The 21,780-nt window shown below is 25.8% G+C and overlaps 2 protein-coding genes across 4 annotated transcripts; both read right to left on the reverse strand.

Annotated features, from left to right (window-relative positions):
* Nucleotides 1–141: 141 nt before the first annotated feature.
* On the reverse strand, nucleotides 142–13,209 carry LOC134830541 (matrix metalloproteinase-14). Of its 3 annotated transcripts, XM_063844056.1 has the most exons (9): nucleotides 12,804–13,209; nucleotides 9,419–9,634; nucleotides 3,935–4,341; nucleotides 3,594–3,870; nucleotides 3,278–3,533; nucleotides 2,837–3,213; nucleotides 2,623–2,773; nucleotides 2,402–2,482; nucleotides 481–613 (listed from the first exon to the last, which is right to left on the reverse strand). In XM_063844056.1, the coding sequence occupies exons 2-8, from the start codon at nucleotides 9,551–9,553 to the stop codon at nucleotides 2,421–2,423; spliced, it is 1,665 nt and encodes a 554-aa protein (XP_063700126.1). In that variant the 5' UTR covers nucleotides 9,554–9,634; nucleotides 12,804–13,209; the 3' UTR covers nucleotides 481–613; nucleotides 2,402–2,420. The 3 variants fall into 3 exon arrangements, with proteins under 3 accessions (XP_063700125.1, XP_063700124.1, XP_063700126.1); XM_063844055.1 differs by lacking the exon at nucleotides 2,402–2,482 and having other exon boundaries at nucleotides 142–613; nucleotides 2,686–2,773; XM_063844054.1 differs by lacking the exon at nucleotides 2,402–2,482 and having other exon boundaries at nucleotides 142–613; nucleotides 12,804–13,207.
* A 439-nt stretch (nucleotides 13,210–13,648) lies between these two features.
* LOC134828758 (beta-galactoside alpha-2,6-sialyltransferase 2) lies at nucleotides 13,649–15,498 on the reverse strand. The gene is made up of 5 exons (XM_063841745.1): nucleotides 15,120–15,498; nucleotides 14,904–15,001; nucleotides 14,551–14,654; nucleotides 14,307–14,482; nucleotides 13,649–14,101 (listed from the first exon to the last, which is right to left on the reverse strand). Exons 1-5 carry the CDS (start codon nucleotides 15,496–15,498, stop codon nucleotides 13,854–13,856), a joined length of 1,005 nt encoding a protein of 334 aa, XP_063697815.1. The 3' UTR covers nucleotides 13,649–13,853.
* Nucleotides 15,499–21,780: the final 6,282 nt, after the last annotated feature.

Genomic DNA, 21,780 nt, shown 5'->3' on the forward strand with positions numbered 1-21,780 from the left:
GAATACTTACCCACATACTTCATGTAAATTTTAAACTTTTATATAAACAAAATTTATGAAATACTTCGTATATTTGAAATCATTTTTTAAACAAACTAAACATTTAATTTTATTTTTTATCTTATGTTAAAGTCTATAAGAACGTGCCTTACTTTTTGTAGATATGTCTTCTTATGTCTGCTTATGATATAAATTTATAATTATTTTTTTTAATATATAAATCTATAAGGAATTTATGGTCGTTTAGAATGACATTGCACAAATATTTTCAAAAAAAAAACTATTTACCTACCTAGTTAAAAAATTTGTTCCTTTCTATTTTGAAACAATTATTAAATTTAAGGTTTAACCGTTATCTCAAATATATAAAAAATATAAGTAGATAAAGAACAGACTAAAAAATTATTTACAAAACAAATGATTTTTTCTATTCTAACATATGGAAACATCATGCTATACCTTCTTAGAACATTTTCTAATGTCTATCGATAAAACTTCATTATTAATAAAGGTAGAAATACGGAAATTGTTTTAATACTGAAGACAAGCTCTTCTTTATTGGCAGCTCCACTAGGATATTCATCATGTGCTGGTGATGGATAGTCGTTTCCAGCTGTAATAATATTATATTCATTATTTTGTCTTTTCAAAATAAAAAGTAAAATAAGAGTGACGTGCCTTTGAAAGTGCAATATAAAATGTATTGAATTTGTCTTCTGGTATAAAATGCATTTTTATTTGCACCAAGATGACAAATATCTACTAGACTGTGAATGTCTTAGAACTAAATAAATCGTGCAAAATCATAAAATAAAGGTGCAGATATAACGTGTGCTTTAAATGTTTTATTTTTTCTTTGTGATAAGAAAGTTAGAAGTTAAAAGGATAACGAAAGAGCCCCAAAAGCATTATAATATCAATTAAAAGAAAAAAATTAAACTTTAACATACGCTATTTAATTGTGTCTTTAGGCCTTAACAACTGATGCCCAATGAATTTAGCTCATGTCATTAAAGGAAGGACGTATGACTCGATAACTGTTACATCAACAATAATATTGGCTTTTGTATTCTCAATGGTAAATGAGAATGACTACTTAAAAATTAACCAAAAGGCAGTTTCATTATGTAAAATTTTTAACAAGTTACTATCTCCTTTTGAGCACAATTTTTTTCTATTTATTTAGATTTTCTTTTTTTTTTGCATAATCGTTGAAGATTTTAATTACACGTTTTTTTTTTTGCTTTTGATGAAACTTTGGTCTGTAAATAATAACAATTAGAAGACTTATTTTTTCAAAATTACTATTTAAAAAACTGATTTTTTACGACAGAACGATTTTTACCATTTATGACAGTTATTTTGTTATGTTTACTATTCTTCTTCTTCTTCTAAATTTCCTAATATCATTCAAAAAGCAAGCGATTAGTCGTTTTTAAAATTAAAATTTCATCATTGGATGAAGTAGATAGATGAACACACCATGAAAAAAAAAGTAAAATTCATATAATCGATAATAAAAAAAATACTTTAAACAAAATTGTTAAAATTGTGCCATTAACTACTGGTGAATGTTATTATCATAACAATAATTAAGCACTTACGTTTTAAATTTATTCATGCGCCAACCGTTTGAATTTTGAGGAAAAAATATTAGAACTCTATTTTTTTTATCTAACTATTGATATTGCAAAAAGTGCGTACAACATTTTAAGTAACTTTTTGTAAATTTAATCAATGAAAATTTTAAAGAAAATCAAGACATTTTGAAATAAATATTTTTTCAAAAGTACAATCAGTATAAAAAATGTCAAAGAATAAAGTGCACTTTGTGTGTTAGTCAAGAATTACAAAGATTTTTTACATTCAAAAAAATAAATATTTCATTGCTATAAACAAGTTAGTGAAACCGACTTTACCTAATGTTAGGACTCTGACCTTAATAATTCAAATAAAATAAATATTAAAATCATGATAACCCCTAGCGCTCAATATTTTAAGATTAGTTATTCATTCAAGCTATTTTAATTCAATATGTTATTAAGTATCATGCAAGTTTTACTTGAACACGGAAATTATGCAGAATTTTTAAATAGTATCTTCTTTGAAAACGAAGTGATGATATTTTCCGATTCAAAGTTATTCAGTCATTGTATTAAGAATTCTTATTGCATTTTTATAGAAATCTCAATAGAAAATACGACGAAACTATTGAATATTAAAGTGAAAAATAAAATTACATTCATATAGTCAATACAGCATACTTAATTAATGTTGCTAATTTAATTATAGGATATGAATTCTTAAAATTTATGTAAATGCATGGAAAACGTCGTGTTATGAAATGATTTTTTAAACACCTCGGAAAGGAGACTACGAATGATAAAATAAAACTACTAGCCTGTATCATATTAGGATTTCTAGACACAATGCAAGCAGTCATTTTGATGTAACATATTAAGAACAATGCGATCAAAGTACTCTGCAGATAAAGAATAATTATGCATTATAGAAATGCTATTGGAAATGACTTCATTCACATATTTTTTTTTTGTAGCTTCGTTAGATTTTTAGCGATATCAGCTGGTTGTATTTCTAAACTACTCAGTCGGTTTCACTTACCTGCATCTAAAAAGGAACCATCGACGTCGTTATTTCCTGATTCAGGATCTTGTTTCACGTTACCTGATTGACTAAATGTCGCAGGGACATTCGAGCAACCGTACCACCAATGTGCTACAGGTCTAGGGAATGGAGGATCAGCTTGATCAACCTGAAAATAAAATATTAATCAAATGAAAAATAAGCGTCAAACGTATACAGGTGCACTACTCACGGTAAATGTTCGATCGTTAAATCTATAGTACTTGTCGCCTTTAAAGAAATACGTATACCCATTTGTGTATTGCAAAGCTGCGTCAATATCATTTGGAATACCCTCCCAATTGGAAATAGGTTTGGGATATGTTGATTTGACTGGTGGTCGTTTCAAAGGATCGAATCGCCAAAAACGATTTCCCTTATAGAAATAAATTTTACCATTTCCACCCCAAACTAATGCTGCGTCTAAGTGATCTGGCACACCAGTGAAACCGTCACTGATTTTTTTGGGATAGTCACCGTCTACAGTTCTACCACTGTACCTCCAATATTTTGTTCCTTTGAAGAAGTACGTTTTTCCATTTTTATATGTAAAAGCTGCATCAATGTTAGCTACGGTTACATCATATTTCAGTTAAAACGAAAAAAAAAACGATGATTATCAAAGTGATCTTACGCTCTAAACCTGGCCAACCGTCACTAATCTTTTTCGGATATCCTTCGGCAACAGCATTTTCTGTCAGTCTATAATATTTGTCTCCTTTAAATGCATACGTATTTCCATCAGCAGTATTGAATACGGCATCCACTTTTGGACTCTTACACAACTCGTTTTGTTCATCATTTTGCACCACTGTCGGTCGTCTTGTTGTTTTAATAGTTGGCTGCTGCGGTGATCCTGACGACTTACGACCATATAAAGCTTGAATACCCTAAAACCGTCGACAGTTCATTTGAATATGTTGTTTTTTTTTACTTTAAATAATATCTACCTGGATATCGTCTGAATCTAAACGGAATACTGGATCATAGCCACGATAAAATGGAGCCATTAAAGCGGAGCGAACATCAGAATGGCTTAGACCAAGTGAGTGTCCAAACTCATGAGCTGCTACTTGAAATAGATTCGTTCCACGCGTACTCTTGATAGTCCAGTATTCCGCATCATCAAAATGTGCATCGCCACCATATACAGGGAAGTAAGCATGTGCCAATGTACCACCAACTCCATCAAATGGATCACCATCGCCGTGTTCGCCACTCTCAAATCTGCAAACATATAAGAAAGTATTGATAAATTATTTTATTATTATTTTTGTAATTTTTTTAATACCTTATGTCAATGTGAACTGGATTCTTTGATTTTGGTGTGAACGTTAAGTCCGTATATTCACTCCAAACTGCGAATGCTTTGCTAATTTCTTCATCGACATCTTTGCGGTTCAACAGTTTTGGATATTTACTAATTCTGTAAGTCAAAGCTTTGACCTTCCATCGACTACCTTGTAAGGCATACCGCTTAGAACGTGTATCTGACCCAAATCCGACTTTGTCTTTTACGCCGCATCTAGGTGCCGACATCAATTCCATAGTCTCGTCATCTAATTCTCCAGTTGCATTTAAGCCTGCAAAGCTTTGGAATTCCATAATTGCTTTTTCCCAAGTGTCTCCATCGATTAAACTTCCACTACTTGGGTTTCGCAGAGATGGACTGAGGTAACCAAATTGTGAAAGGTATAACTAAAAAATAATAAAATTATTTTCAAATATCTTTTTACTAAAACTTAATTTGTGTATCAACATCTGGGTTTTCAATGAATATGTCTTCCATTTCAATTGGTGCACTACGAATTACTTGTATTAAAGAGAGGAAGATCAATGAAAATATTGATAATTCTTCCATTTGTGAAAAAAGTATGTATAGCTCAATTAATAACTTATTTTGAACTGACTATTATTCTTTTCTCGTTCTTTTTATTTTATTTTTTTTATTGGTTCGCGGAATAACCGGAAGATTCTATACGAAAGGTATTCCTATTTTTTGTTTTTCCCCAAATACGTTTACACCAAAACAAAGACAGCTCTTAAATATTTAAATAGTTTTCGCAAAAACGAGCTTCATAGTTCATTGAAATTTGACATAGTTTAATCGAAAACAAAAACGTATTGTATGTACATAGGTTTAAAGTTTGATACCAAATGTTAGTTTGATCATTCATCCAATACATTATTTCTTCTAAATACAGATCAGTGCATGTTCTTTATCTGCAAAAGTTGCAAGAAACAACAAACCAACCACAAAATTATTTCAAAATGCAAAATCTTTGATTAATATTCTCAATAAATGGTCAAAATTTGTTCAGGGACAGGTTACATTACACATTACATAATTTGTAGGCATCAAGCTCGATTAAATCATGATAATTGCTTGTCGTGACGTGATTATTTCTTTTGAAATTGATTGATTTATTTGTTTTGAATTTATTTACCTCCATTCAAAGTGTTAGGAAAAATTTAAAAAAATAATTTTTTTTTCGTACGTAAGCGAATGGACACGCAAATTTTCATATATGTCCGGATTGAATAAAGATTTGTTTAATGTTCTAAGCTCAACATGTACTTTTCCGGAAGTTAGTTGAAAAGTTATTTTTATTTGCATATTTTACAGTATGCATTAGCGATAAGAAATTTCATTGTTTTTCTGTTTTAGAAAAAAAAAATATAATTATTTGTTAAGAATACCTGCTAGCAATCTTCCGTTTGCTCTTCCGCAGTCTTACTCTATTATATATTGATATTGTTGTTCATATTTTCTATTTGTTTAATACAACAAAATGCTTGACTCTAATATTAACGGTAATTATGTTGATTAACAACGAGTTTTTCTATTAATTCTTTTGTGCTATTTTTTACGCAAATGGATTAGAATATAAATAAGCTTGAAAAACCTTCCAATTTTTCATTTCGCTGAGTGAAAACCCCTTTTTACATACTTTTATCGAATAAGAAATATATGTACCTATATAATAAATAAAATATGAATCATTTAAATAATATTTTTTTTTTAAACATGATGAGGATTTCTATGATTTTGTCCCATTTTAAAAGCCATTGCAAATCCAATGGGTCAAAATAAATAAAAAAGTTAAAAATTTCTAATAATTCTAACGAAATTTTTAATAATTTTTAAAATATTTTCAATTTTCAAGAAATTTTGTACTGAAAATCAAAATTTAACATAAATTTTCTTCTCTAAAAATATTTTCAAAAAATTATTTTTCAAATTTTTTTGACAGTTATTTTTATGAAATTTCAACTTAAAATACTCTGAGATCAATTTTAAATCATCAAAACTCGATGTAGATACCATAAAAACATCTAAAATATTTATTAAAGATCAAAATTTGTTAAAATGTTGGTATTTTGTATGAAAAAGTATTTCAAAACTTTTTTACCTATATAATAAGAAATATATGTACCTATATAATAAATAAAATATGAATCATTTAAATAATATTTTTTTTTTAAACATGATGAGGATTTCTATGATTTTGTCCCATTTTAAAAGCCATTGCAAATCCAATGGGTCAAAATAAATAAAAAAGTTAAAAATTTCTAATAATTCTAACGAAATTTTTAATAATTTTTAAAATATTTTCAATTTTCAAGAAATTTTGTACTGAAAATCAAAATTTAACATAAATTTTCTTCTCTAAAAATATTTTCAAAAAATTATTTTTCAAATTTTTTTGACAGTTATTTTTATGAAATTTCAACTTAAAATACTCTGAGATCAATTTTAAATCATCAAAACTCGATGTAGATACCATAAAAACATCTAAAATATTTATTAAAGATCAAAATTTGTTAAAATGTTGGTATTTTGTATGAAAAAGTATTTCAAAACTTTTTTTTATTTTGCCCCCTCCTCATTTTGAAAAAAATATTTTAGGAAAAAAACATCGAAAAAAAAATTGGAACGGCCTAATAGGCTAATTCTTAAGTACATAAAATTAAGTAAATATTATTTATAATTTGTTTCTTATTGTATAATGTATTTACCTTTATCCTTTTATGTAATTGAAAAAACAAAAATCCAAACAAACAATTCATTAGTGTATTATATATTTGATGATTTCTGCTATATTAACGTATCGTTAATTATTAAATATTTTAGTCATTAGATTCCTTAAGAACATATATTAATTGATTTAAACATTCTTCAGTCATTAAGACAGAGGTAGAAATTTCCAGGAATCCATTTGCATTTGACTCATAACTGAACAAAGGTTCATAGAAGTACAATAAAATGTGTGAGTGATTCATTCAATTTAAAATTCTGCTCACATGAACATTTGTTCCTACAAAACCATGAACGAAATAAAAACTTTGTGCATCTACTAAAGTCTCATCAATAAATAAATGCTTTCCATAATACAGGTGACTGACCCGTTTTAAATATGTACCATAAAAGCCAAGAGCGAGACATGAGGAATCGGTTATTCAGCATTTTTAAAGTTTATTTCCTATAAATTATAAGCTGAATATAACATATTTCAGATAAAGGATCATTTTAGGATAACTTTTTCAATAGTTATTCTTTTAATTGTATGATAATAGCTAATTTTAAAATGGAAGAAAATTAAATTCTATGTGTCTGAATATTGAAAGAAATTTTTCTTATTTTTTACAATATATTTTTTTGTTAAACTGTAAATAAACTGCCCAAAGGATCCGAAGTAAAAAACAGCCAAGTAGTAAGACAAGTCTTGTTAATGATATTTCTATTATAATTAAGAATAAACCTAAACTATGTGTATTAATCGTCAAGGAGATTTTGGAGTAAAGTACACAATGATTATCTGATTAGGGAGGACCACGCGAGCGGAGTATGCTCGAACTTAATTAATAAAAAATTAAATGTTTATGAGTAAAATTCATTCATTCCAAATGATCAATCAATTTAATTTGATCAATTAAATTCTCATTTTTATAGGAAATTAACACTTGGATGTCATTTATCACTTAGAATTTGCAATTTTTACATTCTTAAGATTTTTCAGTATTGCATGTTCGAACTGCGATAAAATTTCAGATTCAATTATTTATGTAATGCAGATTAATGCCTAAGTAGTTTGAAACTTTCATTTTTCATTTCAAACTTTTTTGAACTTGACTTCACCTTCAACTTAATGACTCGTTTCCTCTATTCATGAGAAAACTGGCTTATCTGTTATCGGCCAAAATAATAGAATGTTTTGCTCACGATATTTCGCTTCAATGCAGTAGATTGAAAAAATCTAAACACGAAGTCGGTAATTTATTTATTTTAGTAATTTATTTTCAATACCAAGGCAGTGATAGTTTACTGATTAAAATGTTAAGTGATGCATCATTTGCACATTTGAAAATAAATGTGATAATGTGTGTTCGAACATATACTAATGTTCGAACGTCAAGTGACGTTATTAGATTAAAAACTCATCCATTGGTGTATATATTTAATGATTTGTGTTTTTTTTTTACCTGGAGAATCGTTGAACACGCACGAAATCGCGAAATTCATTTTTTTGCTTAATTATAACAGTTATAATATAATATATATTTATCTAGATAATGAATGTTTTTCATTTTTCATTTTTTTAGCAAGTCTCATATTATACGAAAAATATATGTTTTAATTTATCAGTTCAGCATCCAAGAGATAATTTACATTTTACATGGATTGAAAGTGATTTTTTTTTATTTCGGATGTACCTATGTATGACTGAACAAAATTCTTAAGAAATCTGTGAAATGAAATGATGAATCGTATCAATGAATCACAGTTAATCTTTATCATAAACATTAAAGAAATGGACAAAAGTAGTTTTGTTAAAAGCATAGTTGGACAAAACGGAATAAAGTGGGTCAAGATAATCCCTTCGTCTTATATTTATAGGAAATTCATATTGATGTTTGCTGTACATGACTAAAAAGTTTTTAGTAAAACCTTTAAACTCTTTACTACTGATCAAAATATAGTTTGTATAGGGTTACACATTTTCTATTTCTATAAATATTAAATTATTCGATATCTTTTAGTAAATTTTCTTTAGTAAGTTTAACGCTTTTTCTGACTCTATGTTTATTAGTAAATTAAAAGGCTCATATTATTACTTTTTATTCAAGTAGCACGAACTTTTCAGTCATGACCTTTCACCCCAATATGTTTTTATACAATTCTCTTTTATTTCACTATTTACATTCCTTTCCATACGTAGTTATATAAGTAAACATACAAGTTCTGGGTTTATTCGTCAACTACCAACTGTTTTACTTTGTGTTAAAGACCGATCGATGCATTGTAGTATTATTCAGTACATAGTTCGAAACTGACTACGTCAAACATACATATTGCGTAGGTAATGTTGTTTATCACAGAGTTTTCCGTCATATACTATTCAAAAGTTCTCCATTTTTAGGGTGATTCACTTTCGTTTTATTTTTGTATGATTTTGTATAATGAAAACTCTAATCGGTAGAATATACGCAATCGATTTTATTAAAGCAGACTGGCACGCGAGCACCGACTCGCAATTTGATTACGGAATATTTCTTTCAATTAGACGAAAAATAGTTGCGGTATATTTTTGTTCAAACACTTCAATTTTATTTTGCAGAAATGAATTCGTTGTATATTTTTAAATTTTAATAATGAGATAATGGCATTTTTTAAAAAAATAAAGTTTTCAAGAATGAAAAAAAATCTTGAGAGCACATTGAACACTAAGAGTTTTGGGTAACACACGACATTTTTATAAAAAAAATTACTTACTTGTGCTTGTGTTGTTTTTGACACAACTGGAGCTGCTATACAATAGAGGTTACTACTAAAGATCACTGTCATCAATATAAATATCACTCCTGTCGTGTAAAAACGCAGGCTGTTTTTTATGCTGCTTGAAATCATTTTCTGTGTTAATATGGCCTTATAAATGTTTTTGTGCTTAGTAGCAAACTGGAACAACTATTACTAAAATTGTAATAAGATCTGGAAAGAAAGAAATTGTTTGTTTTATGTAGAAATTAAATCTTACGTCTAAACTAATTACAATTAAAAGCTTCTAAATCATTAGAAACATTAGTAATATTTTTGACATATCCATTCATGAAAAAACAAAAAAAAATGTAAAATTTGTACGTATTAGTAGATTTTTTTATATAGTTGGCCTGAATTTAATACTGAATGACGGTAAAAACCGTCGACTTTTATTTACTTTAAAACTGGGCATTATATTTCTAGTATTGTTTGATGCTGTTTTTATTCAGCATTTTGAAAATTGAATCAAATTCATTCTGTAATGGATTGAGTCATGCGGAAAATAAGTTTTTGTTGATTACGCTTGTTTGATTAGTGAGCACACTATCACAGTTCTATATGAAAGAGATACCAAAATTCAAGCAAGAACTACAAAACTTATTGATATTTTATTATATTGTTCACAAGATAGATAATATTTTGTTTCTTGAAAACTCTTTCCTGCACAAACGAATATTTATTATTCTGAAAATCAATTATTCATCATTCATTGTCATTAGGTCAGTTACTTTATAAATTCACGACGTATGAAGCTCTTTATTCCAAATCATTTTTAACGAAATTATCTTCATTAATATTCGATGTATGACAATAACAACTTGTCCCTCTATCAGAATTATATTTGAAGTACGCGTCCTTCAGACTTCCGGTATTTTGATATTACTTTTATATCGATGTATCAAAATAAATTATTTGTTTTAATATAAACACATAGATGGTCAATCACCTAAATGATAAAAATTTCATCAAAGGGGATCAAAAATATTACATATGCAGGCATGTTTTTTTTTGTATTATTTATTATTAAGTTTCAAAAAAAAGAACACTAAAATTATTCATGAATATACACGAGCACAATTTTTCTCTTCATACAAATCACTAGAGCGTGAAGGTGGAAGCTGTCAATCTCAGTATTTAAAGATTTAAAAATTAAATTGACTTTTTAGTTTTTCTCTCTCCATTTAAAAGTATTAATAAATTTTATTTAATATGATTTATTCTATCTAATATTAAAAAAATTTAATTTTAATAATAGACAAAATTTCCTTAAAAATCAATGCATTCAGAATAAACTTTTTATACAAGAAATACTATTGCACAAAAAAAGAAATAAAGAAAAAATATTATCGACAGAGGCTAGTTTCAAGGGTGAAAAACATGGGCTGGGCAGTGCAGTTTTCGTAACACTTATCTTATTTTTTAAAAAAACAACTTATATGTTATATGTACTCCTATCTCATTTTGGCAAAGTTTAAATGTTATTGCATACATAAACGTTACATTAGTAAGTATTGCTACTTAGGTGTAAATATTATGAAAAATGTTCATATGGTGCATTGTATTCAAAAAAAATACCGAAATCTTCCCGAAGTTTTTTCATAAAACAATAATAGAAATGAAAAGAAGGTTGGAGGCTACCTGAAACACTTTGATAATTGATTCAGCCTTATTTCACATTTTTTTATGAATGATTTTTTGTGTTTTTTTACAAAAAAAAAAAAAAAATGAAAAATAAGGATAGATAACTTTCGCCTAAGCAAAAGTTTCTTATTTTTGCATGGATTTCACGAAAAAACAATCGGATTTGGATTTTTTTCAAGCAATTTCAAAATCCGGGATTTTAGTATTTTTTATAATGAAGTGCTCCATATTATACTTTTAAAACGTAAAAAACTTAATTATGTTCTGATATTACTCATATTATTTGTATTGCTTGTTTGTTTATATATTTCCAAGGAGATATTATAGAATAATATCATTTGTATTTAAAAACATTTCAAATATTTTTAATGCTTTAATGTTTAACAGAAAGCATTACAGACGATTAACATTTTTTGTTCATCGATCATTTTCTCCTGTAACCTGTTTCATTTCCTTGATAACACCATAAAAGGATAATCAATAGTATTTTTATGTTTTGTACTGTTTATTTCTTTTTCTTTGTAGGTATTCATTCTCTATATATGCAATATAAAATACTTGTTTTTATACTTCAAATCAAGATACAATATTGCATGACCTAAAGTAATATACTTGTATAAATTATACAAAACGTACATAAGCAACAGGAGTCATGGTAGTTAATTGCGGATCGATTTTTTTTCCTAAGAGAAATGTGTAAAAAATCAACGAAGATATGTTTGAGATCTTTTTTTAACCTAATAGGAAACATAAACAAAAATAAACATTATCTAATGTATTGACAGATAAACGGTAAATTTATATCTATCGGTCACTCAACGCATTTCATATTGTTTTTGTTTATACATATATATATATATATATATATGTTTTTATATTCTTGTCATATTGTCTCATTAAAGTTAATAAATAACTAACACCATCATCCAGCATGTATCTACAACTAAATCACAAACAATGGATTAGAAATAAACTGAGTACTCTGGTGATTTCGCTGGATTATACGTTTATAATGTTTTATTTTATTGGACTATTGGTGTAACAACAATAGTTTTTACTTTTAAAGACAACAATATGTATTTTTTGTAACTGATTGAAATGATGAATAAATTAAATGTGATGAAAATCGCAAATTATTCTAGTAAGCATTCAGGGTTAAACTAACTATCCGTTCATAAATGATCATGTTATAATTCTTTATTTAAGACTTTGTAATAATATGTTTTTTTATAAAGCGAAATGGCGCTGAAAAAAATCTATATATTTCTAGACTTCTTTTTTTATGCGTAATCAAAACACTGAGAATAGAACATGAAAGTCGTATAGCAAAAAAACTGAAATAAAAAACAGAACAGACATGGAATAGACAGAACAATTTCATTTTCTTATTGTATAAAAAAAATTACTTAGAATAATATTCTTAACTGTGTCTTTGTTTCTAAAATTAAATACTTTTCTTTTCAACTGACACAAAAACTGAATACGAATGAATCGTGTTTAAATATTTAAGTGAGAAAGACATGCAGAGACACGATAAAGGCTGACGATCTAGAAATCTAGACGATCTTGTAATTTATCATTGTTTCTTTGTTTCGATTAAATTCTAAATATCCCTCAGGCCTATTTAATACTTATTTATTTAATAGTACTACCTTTTTTTTTTGAAATGATAGTCATAAATGATTTTCCAAAAACTTACCTTTCAATTCAGTTTAATTCGATGTGTCATCAATATAATTCCATATGACTAATTTTTGATGAAACACAGCACTTTTTACTGTAATATTGTCTTTGACTTATACTATTTATGTATTTCAAAACAATTTTTATATCTTATCTTTTTATCTTATCATAATAGGTAATAATGGAAGTGTTGCAAACACTATATACTTTATAGAAATATTTTTTAAGGCAGTATATTCGTAAAAAATAATATTTATCCTTTTTGTGATTTTTTTTATTACAACTATTTTATATTTGTAAATACATATATTGATTTATTTTAAAGTGAACAACCAAAAATGAATATTTTTTTGTTGTTATATTACAAATATTTTCTTAATTAATAATTAATTCACATTAAAACGTTCTTAGAGTTCAAATAACGACAGCAAATATAAAAATGGTTCGTCTACTTGTAAAGCACGCTCGCGACTGAAAATGAAATAAACGCGAAACACAACTTATATCAACTGAATCATCTGTTTTATTGTTTTTTGTATATGCTCGTAATTATCATGCAAACACATACAATGTTTCTATGGAACTGAGTTTATGACACATGTACACAGAGAAAATCGTGAATGAAAATATTTATAGTACAGTAAAAACTAACTAAAGTGAAAAACATAGATAACGAAAAGTATTTCTTTAATAAAAAAATTTCCATTATTTTATTTTATAAATTATATATATTTAGTATAATTTTACGTATTGCATACATAGAGAAAAAATGTGTTAAGTCTTTATTAATATTTCCAGTCGTTTTATATGTATGTATATATAAAGTTGAATGGAACTACATTTTCGAATGTATGCGTCAAATTGTCATATTTTGATTACTGGATTTAAACAGGTTTTATATATGATGATTCATCTGAAAACGAAAGCCGGCGTAAAACATGGCATATCCCCTAAGTAACTAAAAACGTTGCCTTTGATTTTTTTACAATTCAATTAACGAAAAATAAACGACAATTTTTTCAGACAAATTTGTTTTTTAAATGTATATAACAACACTATTAATTTATCACTTATTACATTGGTCTTTACCTTTTCTTTCAATTTTCAATATACCTTTTTGGAAAACACTAAAGTCACTAGCAACATTCATACTGTATGTCATCAACTTTTCAGCTGCTAATGGGTGCCATTCTCCAAAAGTGCAAGCTGAATTGATCTCGTGGTCATAATAATGACAATTGGATGTGAGTCTCGTTGAAGGAATGTATTCGACGATATGAACTTGTTGACAAAGCGGCAAAAGCAGAGCGATTCCTGTGAAAAAATGTTAAGATATGTAAGGTGTTTCGATATGTAAAATGAATGCGCACAAGTTATGTATTTATTGCAGTTCAATTAGATATAATCGATTAGATATGGAGTATTCCAAGGGTTAATTTTAAATAGGACTTTGACTGATAATGGCATAATATTACATGTTTTTATTTGTTTTTTTTTCATTTTGCATGGGAAAATTTACCGATAAAACCAGAAGTTGGCGGATTCTTTCTCAAATCATTTTCTTTGGTGAAGTCTTGTAAGGCATTCCACAAACGCCAAATAGAACGAGGATCAATTATATGAATATCAGCCTTGGAGTTACGCATCATAGCTGTTTTGTAATTGGTAAACAAATCAAAGTCCGGATTTGAAAGCCTAAATAAATTGAAAAAAAGGTAAATGCAAAATGTAAAAATCAATACACTTTATATGTAAATGTTTACCAATCTTCTAGAGATGCATTATATTTTCCTGGATCCCATATTCCAATCGAAATATTTTGAAAAATTGGAGCATGAATAAAGTCAAACTCAGGTTTGCTAACCACCTAAATAAAAAAAAGAATTAAATGTTTGACACTCGCCAATAATATTGATTGATTAAAATCTAAGAGACACATTTTATTGTTTTCAAACGAGGCGTGCAAAAACTAACTAATCAAAAACATCAAGGATCTAAATGCAATCATTAGCTTTGATAATGATGAAGTTAATAGAATTTTAATGAAAATTAATTGTTGATGCAATACAACAGTGCAGTAAATATTTAAATCCACAAACATTCATATAGTACTTGCTTGTGAGTTTAAAATACGGATTGTTGTTTTTGTGCCAACATCTTCTTCATATGTTTTCGTTGGTGCATTATTGAATCGTAAAACAATGTCGTGTGAATCTACAATCGTAAACGAGATAGAAAAGCTGGTGTGAATGAATAATATGCGTTGTGGCATTTAATCAAAGCTGAATTGACTAACTGCCAATTTTCCTTATCAATATTAACGTTAACTTACCAATAAAGGATCCTAATTTAGACGATTTCATAGCACCAGCACTGGAAACAATTACACAAGTTTTATTAGGACCACCATATTGTGCCAAGAATTTGCGCTTTGGCATTAGAGACCCCAATAAATTACTGTAAAATGGTGTTTTTTTTGTTTTACGCAACGCTTTAACCTTAACTTTTATTAAACAACAAATTGCTTGAGATTTATTATATTCTGGCTTTACATTTAATTTTCTGTAGTTGATATTATAAAAATTCGGATCGTGTATCGATTCGTCACGTACACGAGAAAGTTCTTGCAATATTTTTTCTTTAAACACTTTAGTTTTATTCATACAAGACGGGTCATCTTCTTGTTCGCAACGATATTGCTTTGGGTCCATTTTGATATGATTCGACTTTGATAAAGCAAAACGTGGTAGAGACACCAGAGTTCGCTTTCCACTATTTAAATCTTCTTGTGAAGAGTGTGTTTTCTCCTTAGCGATATTTTTCACCGAAAATGCACTTCGTGTACTACGGAAATATAATTTTGAAAGTTGAATCATGTTATCCTTAAAAAATATACAAATAAAATTATACAGTAAATACACAATAGAAGCATGTCTCACATATGTGTTTTCCATTTCAAACGTATTTGAAATGCAGACTAAAACACAAAAGCCACATATTATTTTCCAATAAGCCATCTTCTATTCTTATTTATTTATATTTTTTTGACAAGCTGAAAAAAGAATAATCGAATAGAACATTATTATTATTATCATACATCATTGATTCCAAAATTAAGCAGAGTGTTTTAACTGTTTTTCAATGGAGACGCCATGCTTTTGTCAAAATGTGGAATTTATCGGAGTTTATCAAGGTTAAATTTGGTTGTTATAAATAAACTTTAGTTTAACCGATGAATTATATTAATAACCTAAATTTCAAGAATAAACTGATTTCTAACATATATAATTTAATTAACATAAAAAGAACATGAAAATAAATAGAAAAATATTGAATTCACAATGGCAAATTCATAAAAATCAGTATATATCTCGGCAGGATTTCCAGTAATTTGTCATAGCTAATACAATTGGTTGATAGAATTTTATATCAGAACACAATAAAGTCTGCTGACAACCTGATGCTCAGAGTATATTTTATCATTCCTAAATTTGAAACAAGCAGCTAACTATCCTGAAATTTATTGAGCGAAATTGAAATTTACAAAGCGTTTTGCGTAACGAAGTTAATTTTTTATGTTGACATGCAAATAGTTTACAAAACATTTTAGAACTGATTAAAAAATCTACTTCTAGGTGACAGTACTGATTCTTTAAATCAAATATATACTCATAAATAATTTAGGATTGTGATTTGCTTGATAACACTATCAAAATATTAAAAATAAACTTACTTAAGTATTATATTTTTACTGAAAACGTATTCTAAAAGACTTATGTTCTTTTTTTATCACTCTACAATTGACAACCAGGCACATGCGTACACAAACCTTTTTGAAGCCATATTCTACATTTACAACTTACAAAATTGAATAACACTTATGGCTATTTTTTCATTCATTATTTCAATCGTTATCACCAAGATTTGAAAAACGAGATTTTATGGTTTCCTCTTTATTAAATCTTTTTATATTGAAAACCTACTCCAGAATGTATGCAATCATCGTTTTTCAAAATTACTTACCACATTAATAACATTTTTTGATTTTTTAATAAAACAAACATTACTATATTTTTTCTAACATTTTAATGCTCTTGAAATCGAACCAACACGTACATATCTTAGGTATAGTTTAATAGTGTCTCATCTAGTTTTTTATTTTATTATTTGAGTGTACCATACTGTTATTTTTTAACGTCATTTACTTTATTTTTCAAAGATTTTCTTCAACTTCATTCATATAACATTTTTTATTATCCATAGCTATCATAGTCTATTTATTTCTATGAATTTTTCAATTTTATTATTTGATGAATTATCTTGTTTTCATATTATAATTAGAACTTTCTATTATTCTGCCTACTTGTTACGGGATTTGTAGTGCCATTATTTTAAATTAAACATTTTAAAATTTGAAAACAACCAAAAGTAGAAACAAAGTGAATTCATTTGTCGTAGTATCAAAAGTCATATACATACATAAAATATAAATTTTAAAGAATCTTCGATAATACTTTTTCTAGAATTTGTTCATTTCCCTTCTAAAATTCCTTTTATATAGAAATTGAAAGCCATTTTGCTTTATTTATTTATTCAATAATATTTTCTAAACTATATGTATAACTAGTTCAACATTTACTAGACGACGTCGTTTATTCTTAATGTGTTTTGTTTTTTTTTTATTTTTCTTTTTAATCTCTCTCATATTTCATTCCAAGTTTTTATGTTTATATGATTTATTCATTTTCTTAAATACATTATTATAACTATAATAATCATCATTTATAAGAATGTTCATGTAATACATTTTGTTCTAAAACCCCATCAATCCTATTCTCAAAAATTTATTATGATGAGTTTTATTTCACTTTTTGGTTTTTTAATATCCTAAATAGCAGTATTTTCATTTTTTAGTTTTCGTAGACTTAAATTATTTTACGCATTGCATTTTTATTATTATCATACTTTCTATTTATCATTACTATTATCATTTATAATAATAATAATAATAATATTTAAAAACATTCATACACACTTATTTTGGATGTTTTTAGCTATTTTTTGTATTTTTTTTTTGTTTTCTTTTATTTAGATTTTTCATTAAATTTTCTACTATTTGTTACCTTTTGTTCGAATATACTTACTATTTTTGTGGTTAGAAAAAAATTATAAATATTTAAATTTATTGTTGAAAAACCGATATCAGTTTATGGAAACGTTTTCATAGTTTTGAAAAAAATATTTTTGGAATATAATTCAAAAATTTTAATGTACATTATTGCGTATATTTCGTCATTAAATGTTATAATATTTTCGTGTATTACTATTAATAAATAATTATAATTAATATTATTCATCTTTACATTTTAACATCAAACAATCAATTTATTTCTATTATAATTTAGTATTACTTTATACTATATCTTTTTATTCTATTATTTATATTGATGTTGTTAATATTGATACTGTAATATGCAATATGAAAAATAGTTAGCAGCAGTGATATTTTTTAATTATGTGGAATATAATGTGGGTGCCTTTATTGTAAAACTTGTATTTTATAAGATGTTTTTCCTTTAATAATGATTTCCATTTCCTTCTTATGCTTCGTGATATTTTTATTTTCTGGTTTTTATTTATTTAATGATCTTAGTTTAATTGAAATACAGTAATTAGAGTATAGAAGACATATTCAAAGGTTCTCATTATGTAGTATAAGATAGAGATTTCAGTGCAACATCCATACATACAAACATACAATAGTAATTATAAATTTAACTGTACTAATAGTTCGTTATTCATTTTAAGAGTGAAAATAAAAAAAAACGTTTTGTTTCATGATTCTTATTGAAAAAATAAAAAAAACAAAAAATCGTCCAAAAAATTGTGTCTAAAAAATTTTAATATTTATATAATTTTGAAATATTTATTTAGAAATACTTTTTATTTTTAAATTCTCTTTTTATTTTTCTTTGAGTATAATATTAGTATTACACTAATAATGCATAATAATATTTATTCTTCGTCATCATAAGTTCTGATATTTTAATTATTTAGTTTTTTTTATTATTTTAATTTTTGAATAAATGTACCTATGCTTATGAATATCAAGATAATATAAAAATAAAAAAAACCTTATGATTCATGTCATATATCCGTTCCGAACTTTAATATTACATATAAAAAGTAATTAAAGTAACAGAATATGAAAAATGTATTCGTACATAAAAAAAAACTTAAATAAAGTTCAAGTTTAACCTAACATATTTGATGTTTTTGTTTATAATAAGTATCATAATATTAATGTGTTTGTCATTTATATATAAAATGTTAACTTAAATTCCTTGTGTTATGCATATACACTTTCATATATGTTTTACATGCGATTCATTTTTTATTATCTCTTTATATATTCTATATTTGAATCTCTATAGGCAAATAGCTCTTCTTTTTCACTATATTTATTGCAAGGAAAAATACTAGTTTATTTGTGCCTGGACATTGTTCAGGTATTCATAGTATGAGTTATTTTTTATTGTTTTGATAAGACATTTCATTCTATTTTTTATTTAAAAATTATGGTTTTATGAGATATAGTTAAGCTTGACTACGTCATACTTATAATCAAAGATGGACCATATTATATGTATTCTTAAACAAATTCTTAGATCAAAATTAAACACATTTATCTAAAAATTCTCGGTACTACCATAGTAATGTGCGTCTTATAAAATCAATATTACGGTATTTACTATTTTTTATATCGTTTAATTGTTTTTTTTTAATTTTTGGCTTAATTCTTTTAAAAATTAGAATGAAATGTCACATTCTAAGTCAAATGTTTTTAATAATAATGTAACAACAGACAAACAAGTACATTATTGTTAACTTTTCTTATTACTTTTCATTTTATTTATTTTGTATGATATATAACAATAGTATAAAAGAAATGAACAAATTTAAATGAGTCACCTTTGTCTTTTTAAGTAATTTTTTTATTATAAATTTATCAGATCATAATGATAAATTTATTAAAACATGCTCATTTATTTTTTAAATATATTATAATTTTTGTTTTGTAAGTTACATATTTACGGAACGGATCTTTTGAATGCATCTCTTTCCATTTTTGTATGATTTATAAATTTTCCTTTTATTATTTATGCTTTTAACTTACATAATATATAATATATGTACTTAAGAATATAAATTTATCTAAATACTTTTTTATATTTTTTATTAAAATATTTTTACTGTTACAATGTTGACCTTTAACTACATATTATATTTTGTATATTTGATTGATTAATGTTTCTAGTTAATTTATTCTTCTTCTTTCCAGTGTTCATCAAAAATAACATTTAACAAATTTATTATTATTTTCATTCAGCGTTTTATACATTTTTTTTTGTTTTTTTTTTGTAAAATGTAATTGGTAAATAGCTTCTTATTTGACTAGCATTTTTTATAAATATTTATAAGCCTAATATTTTATTCAATAATTATTTAACTACTTTTGATATTAATACTTTTTAGAGAAGAAGATTTGTGTTATTTTTAAAAATATGTAACTAAAAAAATGCGAAACTTAATACAACTTTATTTTTTTAATAAGTGTTGGAATCTGTTGATCTGTTATCATTAACACAAATAGGTATAGTTTCTCAATAATATTAACCTCATTAGAGAACTACATGTGTACAATAACTACAAATATTAACATCAATTTCTATGCTTGTGTTGTTTTAATTGTGTATTTTTTCACTGTTTCTGTTAAGTTTATACAATAATAAATTACTATGTGCGCTTATGTCCTCTTGTAAATATTTTTAAATTTTATGACTTTGCAGGTATGTATATTTATTATACTTTTTAAAAATACATTTTTATAATAAAAAATAATATTTATTTTATGTTTTAAAATATATTTATTTTTCGTTTAGTTCAAAACATAAAAAATACGTAAAGTTTAATCAAATGATTTTAATAAAAACCAGTTAACTTGTTTTAATAAAACAGGTAACAACAAATTATTGACACAAATCGTGGGGGATTCTATTGAAATTTGTTTGTATGGAAATTTTAATTGATGGTACATTATGCAGACTTTTTCTATTGTTCCATTACATTTTTTGGCAGTATTCGAACAAATTTTCTTCTGAAGTTAAGTATAAATATATCGAACAACTTATTTGCTTCTACAATTTTATAAAGAATTTTTATTCTAAAACCTAAGATATATTAAATATAACTGACTGATTGTTTATCAGTTGTAATTGTTTATAATATAGGTAATTGTGAATTATAAATACAATGATTTAAATTTAAATATAATTGGGATACGAAAAACAATGTCTTTCAAAAGTGTTGGAATTGAATTATTGAATGATGAATAAATCTAACTGTAAAAATTCAAAAATTTATTTGCTTAAAGTACATACTAAATCACTAAATAAACCTTTTAAATTAACTGATTTTATTCCGGCCGTTCCAAATAAAAATCAATAATTTTGTCCACAATTGATGAAAGGTTAGGGGGAGGGGGTGGATGTGTAGCAAAATAAAAAGAAATTAAATACTTTTTTCATTTTTTCAAATATAAAAAATTTTTGACAGTTACCTAATAAATATTTTGTTATTTTATTTTTTTTATATTGATATTGAGGCCGCTACAAATTTTTTCTATGTTTTTGTCCCCTGCCCCATTTCAAAAGCCGAAATTCCAATGGGGCAAAATAAAAAAAAGGTTAAAAATTTCATCAAAATTGACCATTTTTTGGTCTTTTTCCATATTTTTTCCAGAAATTTTTGTATTGAAAAACGAAATTTAACATAAGTTTTCTTCTTTAAAAATATTTTAAAAAAAATGTTTTTTAAAAATTTTATGACATTTTTTTGTCTGAATTTTTAATTTGAAATATTCTGAGATAAGTTTTAAATTATTAAATCTTGTGAATGTAAATGCCTAAAAAATATAACTAAATAACTAAAAT

The sequence above is a fragment of the Culicoides brevitarsis genome, chromosome 2 (assembly GCF_036172545.1).
Source record: "Culicoides brevitarsis isolate CSIRO-B50_1 chromosome 2, AGI_CSIRO_Cbre_v1, whole genome shotgun sequence".
NCBI lineage: Eukaryota > Metazoa > Arthropoda > Insecta > Diptera > Ceratopogonidae > Culicoides > Culicoides brevitarsis.

Bases quoted from the DNA above. Each gene is read 5' to 3' on its own strand.
- LOC134828758 (XM_063841745.1), bottom strand. From the start codon at position 15,498: ATGGACCCAAAGCAATATCGTTGCGAACAAGAAGATGACCCGTCTTGT. The intron at 14,655-14,903 runs GCAAGTACTATA...TTTTTTATTTAG, and splicing joins TCCGTATTTTAAACTCACAA to GTGGTTAGCAAACCTGAGTT. The intron at 14,483-14,550 runs GTAAACATTTAC...CAATTTATTTAG, and splicing joins AATGCATCTCTAGAAGATTG to GCTTTCAAATCCGGACTTTG.
- LOC134830541 (XM_063844054.1), bottom strand. From the start codon at position 9,553: ATGATTTCAAGCAGCATAAAAAACAGCCTGCGTTTTTACACGACAGGA. The intron at 3,214-3,277 runs GTAAGATCACTT...ATGTAACCGTAG, and splicing joins CGGTTGGCCAGGTTTAGAGC to CTAACATTGATGCAGCTTTT. The intron at 614-2,622 runs GTAAGTGAAACC...ATATTATTACAG, and splicing joins TGGTTCCTTTTTAGATGCAG to CTGGAAACGACTATCCATCA.